This window comes from Zonotrichia albicollis, chromosome Z (assembly GCF_047830755.1).
Source record: "Zonotrichia albicollis isolate bZonAlb1 chromosome Z, bZonAlb1.hap1, whole genome shotgun sequence".
NCBI lineage: Eukaryota > Metazoa > Chordata > Aves > Passeriformes > Passerellidae > Zonotrichia > Zonotrichia albicollis.
Window position 1 is genome coordinate 15099730 of NC_133860.1, and position 14811 is coordinate 15114540.

General features: G+C 50.3%; 1 protein-coding gene across 10 annotated transcripts in view; it reads left to right on the top strand.

The window, feature by feature from the left end:
• The window catches only part of CNTFR (ciliary neurotrophic factor receptor), a 202440-nt gene that overhangs the window by 76403 nt on the left and 111226 nt on the right, over positions 1 to 14811 (top strand). The window contains exon 1 of one of the 10 annotated variants that reach the window (XM_074532805.1): positions 12712 to 12779. The exons of the other annotated variants lie outside the window; for them this stretch is intronic. Coding sequence (XP_074388906.1) covers positions 12735 to 12779 — 45 coding nt within the window. The 5' untranslated portion in view covers positions 12712 to 12734. Of the gene's footprint in view, positions 1 to 12711; positions 12780 to 14811 lie in introns of those variants that run through there. 10 annotated transcript variants of the gene reach the window in all.

A 14811-nucleotide genomic window follows, 5' to 3' on the forward strand; every position in this document is an offset into this window, starting at 1 on the left:
GCCCTGAGCTTTGATTGAAAGCCTGGGTGCTGCTTTACCAGGAAAATGCTACTTGCTGTTGTTTGCACTGCTGCGAGATATTTACTCAGTGCCTCCTGCCAGCAAGTGTTTACATCTCTCAGGAGCAGCTCGCCCAGCAGGAACTTGCCTCACATCCCCGTTTCTGGCTTCTGGTGGTGTGAGGACACTGGGATCAAGGCACTGGGCAGCCTGCAGCTTCATGGAGGACAGCTGATGTGCCAGCAGCTCCTGCTTCAGCTTCTTCTGGAGCCTCAGTGCAGTCCCCAGAACCTCTGGGGGACTCAGTGGAAGCGGGAGGAAAATGCCTCCTCCTGGTTTTGTCCTTTGGTTCTGCCTCTGCATTTGCTTCTTCAGCTGCCGTGCTGTCCTCTGCAGAGGACAAGTCTGGTGCCACAAACAAACAGCACCGGGGGCTTTCTGCAGCCAATGCACGCTTGTGTCTGAGTTCAAAGCCATCTTTCCATGAGGGCTTCATAAACCATGCTGCTCCCAGGCACATTTCTTACCTTTGGCTGAAGTTTTTCTGGGAAGCAGACACAAACTGTTCATGGGAAATTACTGCGAGGTATTTGCTCCGTGCTGGGTGAGCACTGAGAAGGAGCAGGCAGTGCCTTACCCTGACCCAGGAGCCCCTGCTCAGTCCTCTGCCCTTGCAGAGCAGTGGAGCAGATAAGAGATAGCTGCTTCATGATGTACATTTTTTTTCCCCCCCAGCTTTTCATTTGGGATGAGGTGAGCATAAGCAGGGATTAGTTTGTTAAGCTGTGACAGTTCATTAAACTTCTTGGACTTTTTCTCTGCATTTCCTCTCCAGACACTGATGATGGCTGAGCTGGTGTGGGGGTGTGTGTCCAGATACTATGGGACAGGGCAGGCAGTGGAAATTTTTGAGATTTTAGTTTCCAGACACCCTTATCTATTTGCAAAGCCTGACAAGTACCTGCAAGAACTTCTGCATTTTAGATATTTCTATTTTGAAAAGCCTCTGGAAGTAAAGTTCATTTTCCTTTGCTATTTTTTTGCCTCAAAGAAGCCTCTTTTTCTTTTAGGAACTGATGGCTAAGGCTTAGATTTGTAAAACTTGGTGAAATTAATGGGAGCCAGGGCTTGGATCTCCTGCACGGCTCTTAAATCCTCTGACTTGTAAACAAGGAGCCTAGTTTGCAGCTGACTTTCAAAGTCTACCAGAGGAAAACCCAGAAGGCTGAAGGTAAAACTATGAGATGCTCACAGGGAAGGGGAAGGGAGCTGTGTTTTGTTCTGTGATTAATACCTTGGTAATTGCTGCAAAAATAGCGGGGTTGGAGCTTGTGGTGGTGAAGTGTCAGGGCTGTGCCGGTGATTATCACCATCACACCAGTCCTTTTTGGCTCTGAAGCCTGTGTAACCCCATTTTTCAGGCTTAGCAGGAGACCCCAGCACTCAGGACTGTCTGGGCTCTTGCAGTGGGCTTGGCTGCCCCACTGGGTTGCTGTGCATGGGAATGTGCTGCTGGCTGTATTCTTCCCACTGTGAAAAAGTCATCTTGGAAGGGAAATTAATTGCATGCAAAGCTGTGCCACCCCACAGTGAGTTTCACCCTGCACATAGCACAGAAGGGGCAGCTGAAGGTAGACATGTGAGAGCATCTCTTGTGTAGCCACAGAAATCTCATTTGATCCTCAGTGGTGGGAAAGGAAACGAAGCAATAACCCAGGACAGTTTAATAGAGTTTGGGTGAAATACAGTTGTTTTTGTAAGCTGGTCTCTGTGCAGTGAGGGCTCTTTAGCCCGTTTGTTGTGCTTGGCTCTGCTCTGGATGTTGGCATCAGCTGCTCTGCAGGTGCACGTGTCTTTGGCAGGAAGGAGCTGGGATTTCGGGATTCGCCTTTGTTGGGGAGGGGGGAGAGCAGGGGGGTGGAGGGGGGGAAAGCAAAGAGATGATGGTTGTGTCTTTCAAGTGAGTAGGACACACTGGGGCAGCGGAAGGACACAGCCCAGGGTTCAGTGGGGTCTCAGAGAGTCAGCTGGAGGATGGGGTCCTATCCTGGTGTCTCTTTCTGATGTTCTGGGACAGAGGAGGAGTGAATCCTGCAGGCTGTGCTGTGCAGAATTAGGATGAGGCCAGCGCTGGTGAGCAGAAACTTACCCCAGAGACGAGCCCAGCTGAGACAGGGAGAGTTTCCTGTCATGTCCCCAAAATCTTGAAAGTTCGGGGCAGCAGGAGGGTTGTGCATTTCCAGAGCAGAGCTCACGGGGATGCAGAGAGATAACATTTTGGGAGGTTTTTTGCAATGTATCTTCCTATTGTTTTCACCTCCACCTTCTTTCTCGCCTTGTGCTGTACAGGGGACCAGCAGAGGTCAAAGAGGACAAAGGCACAAAAAAAAAAAGCTCAAACCTCAGGTGCCCCTGAGGAAGTGCTTTCACCCCCCCGCAGCCAGTGGTGGGATGGAATTCCCAGGGAAACTGTCCCCAAGGCCCTTGGATGTAGCTCTTGGGGGACATTACTGCTGTGAGCACTGCGGTGTTTGCCAGCTGCTGCCCAGTTTTGCAGCACAGGGACTACTGGGAGCAGGCTGAGAGCCCCTGCAGCCCCCTGGGCAGGAGCTGCTGTGTCCAGCAGGCAGAGGAAGGGAAGAGGCTGATGTTTGCCCCAGCAAAACCCTGCGGATGAGCAGAGCTCCGCACGCTGGCACCAGCCCAAGGCATCTTTGCTTCCTGCCACCCTTTCAAATTAAGCAAACGATTCATTTTATTTCTTTAATTTTCCAAATGGAAGTGAATTGGCTGCGCTGGCAGGTGCCTGATTGACGTTCCAGAGAGGATGGGAAGTGGGGGCTGGGGGGGCTTTCTGATCCATGCCTGCCCCAGAGGGGATTCAGCCCTGCTGCTGGGGGCCACTTTATCCTCTCAGGAAAGAGAAAGGAATGGTCGAGTTTCAAGCCATAGGTAAAACAGTAGCAATGCTGAGCTCCTTCGAGGTCTTTCCAGGGCAGAGGAGAGAGCCATGACACCCCTAGTGCCCCCTATTAACTCCTGGCATTTGGTGTTTTATGAGTATGGCTTTTTCTCTTGCTTTTATGATGCTTTGCAGACCCTTTCTCATGCATTCGTTCAGTCCCTGCCTGCTCCACAGGGATGCTATCAATAAATGACCCTGGCTTCACCAGTAAAGGGGACAGAGTCCCCATTTGCAGGGAGTTTTGGGGTGGGATGCTCCCACTGGGGACCCACAAAGAGGGCCATGCACTCCTGCCCCTCTGGGTGCTTGTTGCTGCACCCCTAAACCTCCCTGGCTCTGCACACAGGTGCAGGGCTCTCTGCAGAGCTGGCTGCAACTCTGCCTGCAGTGAAGGAAGTGTCCAGAGATGGAGAGAGCCCCACTACATGGCAGTGATTATCAAATCTGTCCGCTGCATCGGTGAAATGAGCGGCAGCTGGTGGCTCGCTGCCCGAGTGCATGGCGTGTAATTAAGGTCTAGCTCACCAGTCTCTGTAAAGATCCCTTCCTAATCTCTGGCATCACGGTCTCATTCTGGCTTTTAACCCCTGCTGCTGTTTTTCTGCTCTGTTTTTTCCCCTCAGCTGCCCTCCCCTTTCTCTTGGAGAGCAGCAGTGGGGTGGGAATCCTCCTCTTGACCCAGTCTGAGGCTCTGGAAATGTGAACCCTCAGGATCTGAAGGCATTGCTGGCTGTCCTGGAACTGAATCAATCCTACTATGAGATGCTACTGAGCCACCAGGGCTTTTTCACCTGGCCTCCATCTCTCTGAAGTGTCTTGCCTGCTCCATGGGATCCCTGGGAGGGACCAGGGGGACCAGCCTTGGCTGGCCATGGAAACCTCTGAGCTGTTCTATGGTGGAGCAAGAGAAACCTGGCTGTGTCAGGGTGGTGATCCTAGCCTAAGCATTAAAACAGCAGTTTAATTGGACATTTGAGGGAGGAAAAAGCCATTCTCACACTCCCCTCACCTGCTGTCAGGGAGGAAATCTCTGAGTTTCAAACTGGGACTGATGTTCTTGGGACCGATGCTGCTGCCTGCTGCTCTGCTTGGTAAAGGTGTCACCTGCTGTCAGTCTGTTTGTGGCAGTGGGGAAACTGAGGCACAGCATGCTCATGCAATGCATTCGTGGCTGCTCAGCCTGTGTCCCAGGCCAGCAGGACTCCCAGCAGGGCAGGAACTGGCCATAGGACAGCAGAACCCTCAGCATCATCCCTGTGCCAGCCCTGAGGAGTGATGGGGTCCTACCAACTGCCCCCCGTCTCTGCAGCATGCCCTGCTGTTCCAGCAGCCCAGGTCAGCTGTGCAGAGGTTGCAAGCCCACAGAAACAGAGTTTCTGCTTTCCGTAATGCCCTGCCTATGGAGGACAAAACCCTTGGCAGTTTGAGAGTGGAAAGGTAAAACATGAGCTGTCTGTGAGCTGCATGGCAGCCAGAGGGATGCAGATAAAAGCTCTGCTGTCTACCACCGAGATAAATTTCATCTCTGGCTAATTCAGGAGTAAAAAGGAAACTCGGCAGCTGGGTTTTGTAATCCTGCACAGACAAGGTTTTCTGGGAGACACTAGAGCTGACTCATTTTTACGTGGGCATTAGAGATGTGACAACTTAATTGCAGTGAGTTCTTTGCAAGGGGACCAGGAATCAATAGGTGTTGGTTAAGGCACTCGTTTTAAGATAACGTCTATTTGTTAAATTATAGTAATTTGTCTCCGTGCAGCCTCAGAAGCTGTTAATTGCGAGCAGCCCAGAGGGTCGGCATGCTCTGTCCCAGCTTGAAACCCAAATAGTGTCCGTGCCCTTTGGATGCCGGGGATGGACGCGCTGGCAGTGCTGCCGGCTAGTGGTGCCGCTGCCGCGGTTCAGGCAGGAGGGTCTCCAGCTCCGGGGGACGCTGAAGGTTATGAATTCAAGCCCTTAAGCGTGTCCTGTAATCCCTTTTCTGGCGCGGAGAAGAGGCAGCCTCTTCAATTTCCAGGGCATGAAGGGCCGGAGGGTATGCATTTCCCAAAGGCCAGCCCAAGGCTGCGGGGAGAGCAGCCAAAAATACTCAGCTTATTTGGGCACGGTGGGGATTCGCCTTACAAGGCTGGAGAGTAGTTTGTTAAACTAAAAAAAAAAAAAAAAAAAAAAAAAAAAACCCTAAAAAAACAACGCACCCTGAGACCAGATGCTGAGTTTTGCATGCTGGAGCAGCAGGGAGGTCTCCACGGGCTCCCGGGGACTGGCTCTGCTCCAGATGTGCATGCACAAGCCCCCCTGCTCCTGTCCTGGTCCCGGTAGGACACGGCTCTCCTGGAGCTTAGACAGTTCTCTCCGGGGCTTTGGGCTGATGTGCTCCGGGCTCGGAAGCGTGTTGCAAGCAGAAGAAGCTTCGAGGGGATGCTGCTGCTCCTCGATGGGTTTGAGGAGTGGGCTCCCCTACAATCGCAGAATGCTGTCGGCTTGAAGGGACCTTAAAGACCATGGAGTTCGATCCCGCCCTGCCGTGAGCAGGAGTGCCACCCACTGGACCTTGGGACTTTGGCGTGGCACGGTGGGACAGATGAGTTCCCCCAGCTGGTGCGTGCTGCAGACCTCCTCCCTGCTCCTGGCAGCTCCTCCCTGCTCCTGTCTCCTTGAGCCACTTCGTGGGATGTGGATCCGGTGGGGCACTGCACACATGTGTGTGAAGGTGCCACAGGAGTATGGGGTATCTGGAGGTGATGGGTAACCCCTGCAGGAGCTGTGTCTTCCAGCCCCGTGCAAGCCACCCCTCCAAAAACCCTGCATTTGTGTGTATTTTCACGGGAGGCAGGAAAGTCTCGACAAGCACCGTGTGTTTTCTGCTCACCGTTTTGCTTAGAGCATGCTTTATTTTTCTGATTTTCCCTCTGCTTTTTCCGGCTCTTCTTTCACTCCCCGGCCGTGTGAGCACAACCTACTGCCACCTGGTGAGAGCTGTCTGATGCTACACATCCCCTGGGCAGGCTGCCTCCCTACCTGGCCGGCTTTGCCCTGCCCTGCTCCTCACAGCTCACACAGCTGGTGCACAAAAGCAGCTAGAGACTGGGAAAAGCAACATCAAGATCATAGCATTAAGCAGAAGAGGCTCTTAATGGAGCAAGGGGTTGTGTATTCTCCCTGCCTGACACTAGGGATATCTGTTGTGCAGCGATCTGATGGTGCTTGAAGTATCCTCCAGAGCTTTTGGGAAGAAGGAGCACCCAGAACTGGTTTAGAGCTGTGCTGCAACAGTCCAGATGAGGAGCAGGATCAGGTGGGCCCTGCTTTTCCCTCCACATCCAAAATGTGTGTCAAAACCATGCAGAAAAGAAGCCAGGAGACAGCTCTTTCTGCATCTCAGCCCTTCAATGCAGAACAAGGTGAGGGTCTTGGGTCAGCAGGCATAATTTCCTTTGCAGGCCATGTAGCCAGCAAGGCTAGCACTGCTCATCCAGGGCTTTCAGGCTTTGCCATGGAGGCCCCACCATGCTCCCCTGTCTGCCTTCATCTTCCACTCACCCATCAGAGGGTTAACCCCTGGATTTGGTACTGTAGGGTTAATAACTGAATTCTTCCTCCACTAGTGGCTGGGCTTTCGGTGCTGGAGGGAGCAGGATTTGACCTTCCCACTCCCATGGTCTCTCACTATCTCCATAACCAGCAGAGATCCCAGCAAGGAGGGTTCCACCCTTGTTCCCTGACCTGAAAGGGCAGATGCTCCAGCACAGCCAAGCACGGAGCAATGTGGGTGTGCTGCTGGGATCCAGGCAGGTCCCGCCAGGGCAGCCAGGAAAGTCCATTGCCTGTGGGCTGGATGTGTGGGTCTGCTGCAGGCTTTGTGTTTGCCTGCTCGAAAGGACACGTGTGTCCATCCGTGCACGTGCTCAGAGGGGTGGGCAGGGTGCCCACACGCCTGGGGTGCCGAGAGGGTTTCTGTGCTCGCAAGCTCCGGGCTGGGGGGACGGCGGCGTGCACGTGACAGCCTTCGTGCCTGCACACCGTCCACATTGATCTCATGTGCTGAGATTCTCGCAGGCACCCAAAGGAGTCATCGAGCTGCGTGCTGATGGCTGCACACTGCCAAAATCCTCTGGAATCCTCTCCCCTGCGTCGCCCCTTCCCAGGTCAGCGTCAGGCTTTGCCGCAGCAGGTGCTGAAACCCGTTCCTCCTCGCGACCTGCCTCCCTTGCTTTTCCAGCACATTTTCCAGAGGTCAGTCATCCCCTCCCCACCGCTGGATTGCTTTCCTGCCCCTTCCCACCTGCTCCATCCACCCAGCAGATTTTTGGAGCTGGAGAGCAGCTACGTAGGGGTCTTGTTGGGGGAACATGAGTCCCAGGGAGAAATCAATCCTATCATGACCTGGAGCTGAAATCTTGGAAACACCATGTTCTGATCCAGCAGCTCTCGAAGAACCAGGGCCGAATATGGCACTAGCTATTTCTGGCCACTGGCAGCTATTCCTGGCCTTGACCCCAAGGTCAGTCCTTTTTTCTCACCTCCTTCCCTGTGCGCTCGGGTGAGCTCAGTGCAGGGTGTGCACACTGAGCTGGCTATAAATAACAGCAGCTATGGATGACCCCTTGGAAGGGCTCTGAGCGGAAAGCATCCCCAGCTCTGCAGGCAACCAAGATCCCCTGCCCCAGGCCAGCTGAGGGTGATGGACTCTGCCTTCCCACCAGGGGTGTTTTCTGTGGGATTTTGAGTCCCAGAGCCCCACTCTTCCCTGTAAGCAGCCATTCAGACTTTCAGGCTGAGTGAGTGCTCATGAGTTTATTTTTTAATATTTCTTGAAATCCACTCAAGATCGACTTGCTGTCCTGCAAGACACCTGGATTGAGATATCCTTTTTCCTCCAGATCTCTTTTCCTCTGGGGAGTACTGAGCAACCCAGTGGATGTGGCAAGGGGAGTGTCCAGGAGCTGTGTCTGCAGGAGCCTGCGTGCTGCTACAACCTGCCTTTTCTCAGTGCTTTCCTCTTCTCCCTCTTTCCTTCTCCACATCCTCACTTTCTCTGCACTCTTTCTCCCTTTCTCCCCACTATCTTCTTCCCTTTTCTGTGCTCTCACCTTCCTTCTCCCTCAGTTTTCCTCTGTGCTTTTAATCCCTCCTCATTTCACTCTGTAGATACCCTGCACTCGGACACACTCCCCTCCATACTCCCACAGTTTTTAGCCCTCCTACTCTATTCCTTTTCTCTCCTTGATGCTCCCTCAGCCCCTCTCTGCAGCTGGGTACCATTTTGCTCTGCCAACACCAGCTGCCTTGTTTTTCTGGTGGCGCAGCAAATGTTTCTGCAGTGTTGTGGAGATCGCCGAACAAAAGGATCTTTTCAGCTGCGGGATGGAGAGGGACTGCACTGCTGGCCTGAGAGGTCGACGCTCAGGTGGCTCCCACGCCTACATCCATCACCTCGCCAGCCTGAGCACTGCCCCCCATCTGTGGAGATGAAGGGAAAGCCTGGTGGTCTTGGGGTCGCTCGGGGTTTAGTTGAAAACACCCAGCTTGTGTTCACTTGTTCCCCCCCTCCTGCCTCTCCTGCTGCAAAACCAGTGTAATTGGAGCAGGAAATTAAACATTTGAAGCGTTAACGTGATAATCTGCTGGTTTAGGCTTTGTGGGGGGCAGGGAGCTATGAGCTGAGCACTTTGCTGCTGCCATGGTGTGCAGAGACGGAGAAGGGACATGGTGCCAACAGGGTCTCCCCAGCACGTCCCACACTCTTGGCCCACCTGGAAAAACCACAGGGAGAGCTCTTCTTCAGTTCACTCTGCCTCAGGTGGTCTTTAGGCCCTTGGTTAGGATGGGTTTTCGTTTTTCCCTTGGTCCTGGTAGCTGTACTTCATTGTTCTTGCTGGTGAGATCAAGACCACTGCTGGTGAGTGGCTGCACCCATTGCCTGTGATGATTTTCTCAGTATTCTGCTGGTGCCGGTGGTGCTGGTCCAAGCAACAATCCAAGACCTATGCATGGACCACATCCCCAAGACCGTGGTTTTGGAAGCATTCAGTCTGGAGAAGAGAAAGCCCAAAAAAGCTGTAAGCTTTGAGAGATGCAAAAATCTCACAGAGAAACCAGCCCTTGAGTCCCTGGGGCAATACACTACAGGGGTAAAACACAGTGTGGGAGGTTCAGGCTGGGCGCCAAAAGAAATGATCCTGATGGAAAAGATGGATAGATATCCAAACTGACTGCCAGGCAATTAAGTTGGGTTTTCCATCTCTAGAGGCATTGAAGAACTGAGCAGATCCTGATCAGGATGACTGCACCAGGATGGTCCTGGGTGCAGTGGAGGGTGCATTCCTCTGAAAGAGTTTGGGCACCAGGCAGGCGATGGAGATAGGGTGTTCCCTTAACTCCCCAGTGGAATGTAAAGATAACTGGCATAACCATATTATGTTTTTTAATTTCTTTTTTTCTTTTTTGGTCAGGCTTGAATTGTCAAATAGACGTTCACATTGTAATTTTTTACTTTAATAGGAATCATTTGTAGAGAGATCTGCTGAGCTCAGCATCCTGGCTAAAGCTTTTGCATTATGGAGAGTTGCTGTCTTTGCAGATGGATGAGTTTCAAGGATTTCTAAATACACAGGCCTATCTGTCTAAACAAAAGTTCAAATGTTGTGCAGTTCACTGGTTTGGAGCAAATGTCAAAGAGGCAGGACTGGGCTGTCACCACTAAACAAACCTCTGTCCCATTTTCTTTTGCACTTTCCACAAAATCCTGCACGAATTTGGTGTGATCAGCTTGTTTCTATTTATGGGGCGAAAAACCAGTGTGGAGCAGAGCTGTGGAGTTTTTTGCTCTGCTTGAGCTTGTGAGAATGTTGAAGGGAGGAACAGTGCCACAATTGCTATAACCCCCTTCCCTGTCCAAAAAGCCTTTCAGGGAAGAGATTATGACCTTTCCTGAGAAGCATCAGTCTCTCTTGGCCTGAGATGCTGAGTCGATGCCTTTTCCCAAGGATCTTAGATGAAGATGAAGGTTGTCCAACATGCTCCCTTGTACTGGAACAGGACCAGCATTCTCTCTCTCACCCATGTGGATGCTTGTCTCACTTTTTCTAAATAATACCCCAAAATACAGACTCTGGAGCCACTGGCTGCAGAAGTGGGACAGGCTCCTGCTTGTGTCTCCTGGGTTTTAACATGCTGCAGGCCATATGGAAAAAAAGAATATAGCTGTTTGCTGGCAGGGATGTCACCAGGAGATGCCTCTGGGGTTCGCGTTTAACTCCTGCCCTGACTTTTATCCCTTTCCTTGCTGCAGCTCCGAGGGCAGGAAGGGGGGAATGTGCTGTCTCCAATCACACTTGTAGCGGCATGGTGAGATGGTATTTGGGCAGGAGCTCATATGTGCAGCTCTCTGTGTCAGCATGGATGTATTTGAAGGCTTGCAGAGTAGGTGGCATTGCCAGATTCTTACTGGTGTCATCACCACATTTTTACTGGTGCCAATGGGCATAGTGAATCTTCCCCTTTCTCCACCTAGTCCAGTTCACTGACAAGCCCGTGGAGGGAAAGGATCATCCTTGGCTGTTAACCCCTCATGGGAAGGCTTTGTGGGATGGAGATAGCAGCCTGGCGTGGGAGACAGGAGACCTTTTTCCCTGACACCTGCATATGGTGCGACTTCGGCACAGCCTCTCACATCCGGTGTTTTTTGTGTGTTTTCCGAGGCATTTTGTGTTTGCTCCTTGGCCGGTGCTGGGAGGACTGGATTGGAAAGGAAAGGGATTTTCATACTTCATCTTTTTCTCGCCGGGGCCTGAAACGTGAGCACCTCTGAGGCGTTGCCGAATGAGGTGGTAATGTGTTCATCAGCTGGGAAATCACCAGACCTCAGAAAACAGTGAGGGAGAGAGGGAGAGACACACAAGGATTTGTGTCTGCCCACCTGCCCCTGGGCAACTGTGGTTCTAGCATGCAGCTGGTGAGTGCAAGGAGTGCAGTGTTGAGGAGCATCCCAATGGTGTTGGGAAAGCTGGGAATTCTGCCTCAGTTTCCGCTCCGTGGGCAGCAGCTGCCCTGGAGAGCTGTGTGGACATGGCATTTGTAGTGATGTGCTGAGAGTGGTGCTCCTCATCAAGGGCTGAGGGAGACATGAGAAGAGAGAAGACCCAACTCATTAAATACCTAAATATGCTGAAAAGGTGCCCAGGGGAGCCTGCCTGCTGCAGGCCATCAGTTGACCCTTGGCTGTGTCCATCCAGGAGCAACTTTCTGTGGGAAACAGGTCGCATTTTTATGTCTGGATGATCCATCCATAAGGCCTCGTGCTGACTGTGGTGGTATTTCTCTAGACCTTGGTGTTCTTTTTCACAGAATGACTCTTCCTTCACCCACTCCCAGTGCCACCACACACCTATAAGTCTCTTTAGAAATCAAAGCACTTAATTTTTGTTTCAAACTCACCCTGGCTGTGGTCTTTGGGATCCTTGGTGGAAGCACAGACCTGGCCGTGCACCAGGTGCTACTTGTGTAAATACAGCAGCTTGAAGTCTCTTTTGTAGTGTGGACCCTCCTCCCCTTCCCATATTCAAGGAGCATTTGTCAGCTCCCTTTTTTTGCTCTCTGTACCTCCTTTGTCTTCCTGTTTATCCACCTCCTTTGTAAATTAAAGTCTCAGGCTCCGCTCCTTCTCTGCATCTCATTGCTTTTATTGCCTGTCTCTGAACAGATACTCTTTAGCCCTGATTTTTTTAATGCAGGATATCCAGGATTAATCAGAATGTTCCAGGTCAGGGTGTATCGTTGATTTACAGCATCACATACGATCCCGGCCTTTATATATCACCTAACATTTTGTTTGCCATTTTAGCTGTGGCCACAGAGCAAAGGCTGACATCATTTTGCTGCCTGTTTTCAGCTAATTTAGGCCGCAGCAGTGTATGTGATTAGTTCAAAATCTCCCTTTCAGCATGCAGTGCATTGCATTTATCATCACACCACGCTTCCTCAGTGCCTGGCACTGCCGCTGACTTTGATGGTCTCTCCTATCCATTGTATTCTTGATTAGCCTAAATAGTATTATCATCTGCCAGTTTTTCCTCCTCATTGCTCAGCCCCTCTTCAAAGCATTAATAAACAGATTATAGCATGCTAAGCCTCATCCAAAACCACGAGGCACAGAGACCTGGCAGTGCCAAGCTCAGTCCAAGCTGCTTTGGCTGCTTAGTAAATTCAGGGTGTGAGACATGACGAAGGTGACAACAAAAGGAGACAGAGAAAACTCTCATGGTTTTGTTACAAGTAAAAGTGTTTGTATTCTCTGACATGCCCATATCACTGCCCCATTCATTTTATGAATGGCTAATGCCATTCTGCATAACCAGATATGCTCTTAGTGTTAATACTTTGAAATGTAACCATTGTGCATTTAAATAGCAAGGGCCTTTTTAGGGAAATACTTAGGACTTTGGTTTCATGGGAATAGCATAGTTTAATATGAAAAAAGTGTAGATTATTATTGATGTGAAATATGGTAAAATTATGGTTGTGGACATACGCTTGCAGTTAGATCAATAAATGTTATTAATGTGTAAAGATATGATTTTTATGTTTCTTTTTTTTTTCCAAAGGGTTTGTGGTTAGTTTGTATTTTGAGCTTATTGATGAAAGAATTGTATTTATTTTGAAAAGTCAATGATTCAAATCAGGGCAATTTTTTTAATGGGCTGTAACTTGTAAGCAGCATAATAAATTTTCTTTGTCATTTACAGAAGTATTTCCCTTTGTGCTCAAGATGAATGTGGCAGTCTTCAGGTCAATGGCTCCAGTTTTCCCTAAGGTAAATTCAGGAGGTGCTGAGCTGGCCTCTTCAGGGTGAAAGCAGCTTGCAAGCAAAATCCTTTAAAATTTGCATTATTTAGGAAAGGAAACAAGGGAAGAGTGATCACAGCCGTATTCACAATTTTCCTACGTGTTGCCCAAATTGAAATAAATGTAGTTCCTAAAGTACATAGGAAATGTGGCAGAAATAGCACGTCTGTGCTCTGGTTTGTAGCCTCACGGCTTCTTGGAAGCAGCTGCTGCTCTGGCGGCTGCGTCAGCATTAGCAGACCTGCGCTCCATGAAGGTCCCTTCCCATCTGCAATCAGGATGGGTGGTGTTTTCCTACAGTATGCCCTGGCAGTGATTTCTGATGTTTCCTGCAGAAAGAAAATACCATGAGAGTTGTGTCTTGTGCTCGCTGTAACCAACTGCTCGATGGTTGTATTGAGCAGCCTGCAATTGCTGCGCTGGGTGGAGGAGCAGCCTGTGGCTCCCTTTTCACTTCCCTGTTTATTTCGTTTGTTTTGCTTAGAACTTCACTGTGAAGAGGTTGGGAACTGTATTGCAGCTTGCCTACCTCTGAAAATCTCAGCATACCTGGTTTGAAGTGCTGGTTGGGAAGTGGAAGAAGAGTTCTCACTTTTGGGAGGGTGCCCTGTGCTGCGCCCCCTCCACTGGTTGTGGCTTTCCTCTTGTCTCAGGGAAACTGTGCTCTTCATAACCCTGAGTAAGAGCTGATCAGAGATGGGAGAAGGACTATGTTGGCATTATTTGTGTCTTTGCATTGGTGGGACCAGATTTCTGCTCTGACTCTGAATTCAGCTTGGGTCCCTGCTCTCCAGAGTCCCACTGCGCTCCAGAGCTGTTGGGAATATTGCTCCTCCAAAACCTCCATTTCCCTTTTTAGAGGATGGTGGTAACTTTCTTCTGCTCCTATTTTACTCAGTAAGTAGGATGAAAATAGATGAGGTCATTGGTGTCTATACAGGCAGATTTGGCCTCCATTTTCTGTTTACTAGGACTGCATTAGTTATGAATAATGGCGCGTCAAACTACTCGCTCCAAGCAATTTATTCATGGGATTTGGCCCTGCTTGCTGTCTGAGAGTTGCCTGCCAACAGAATCTGATTTTTAAAATACACTTACAAACATGCAGACATTTGCCCAATCTGTTTGCAAATATATCTGGGCCTCTGGGTGCTCAGCCCTTCTCTCAGGATGGCATGGCTGAGCTCCAAAAATCACATCCTGATGTTTGAATCCATGCATGGGCAGTGGCCGTGTCCTTTGAACCAGTTAAAAGAGGTGGAAGGCAATAAGTCATGGGTGATTTTAAATAGTCTTCTTTCTCTTTTTGCCCCAGGGAATGTCATTATGTGAAGCTGGCGGCACACATGCAATCCCAAGCCTTTGAGACAGGATTCCCTCCCTAACCCAGGAGAGACGGCAACAATTTCTAGCTCATTTCTTGCTGTCTGGCAAATTTTACGTCTGATTTTTTGCTCTGTCATGTCCCGACAGAATAACCATTGATTTATATAGCATCCAAGTCCAAAACAAATGCTGGATACCTGTATTCTCTCCAAGAAAGGGTCCTGCTCCCGAGACTTGGATTAGAAAGCCACAACCAAAGGGAAACTCCACTTGCTGAGGTGTTGGTGGAGAAGGGATGCAATAGCCCACGTGTGATGGGAGGCAGCCATGGGCCTGCCCTGCTCTGCTGCTGGTAGGATGTGCCTCATGGGCTGCTCTTTTCCCAGGCATTGCTTGCTTGATTGATTGCTTAATTCACGTGCCTCTGTGATAGCAACTGTCATGCAATGGCTCTTTTGTCAGGCTGGACTGAAGGATTTTATTCTTGGGAGACAGTTTAGGCTCCAAGATGCTTCCCGAGAATGCCTGGGCTGTTGTTCCCATGGGCCATATTTGGAAATCCCAACTGTTTCTGCTTGGCCAAAAGCACCAGTTGATTTTAAGGGATGTTTTGTTTGTGTTATTGTGCAAGTTTCTGGCCCCTGATGGTCTTGAAAGAAAAAGCACCAAAAAAA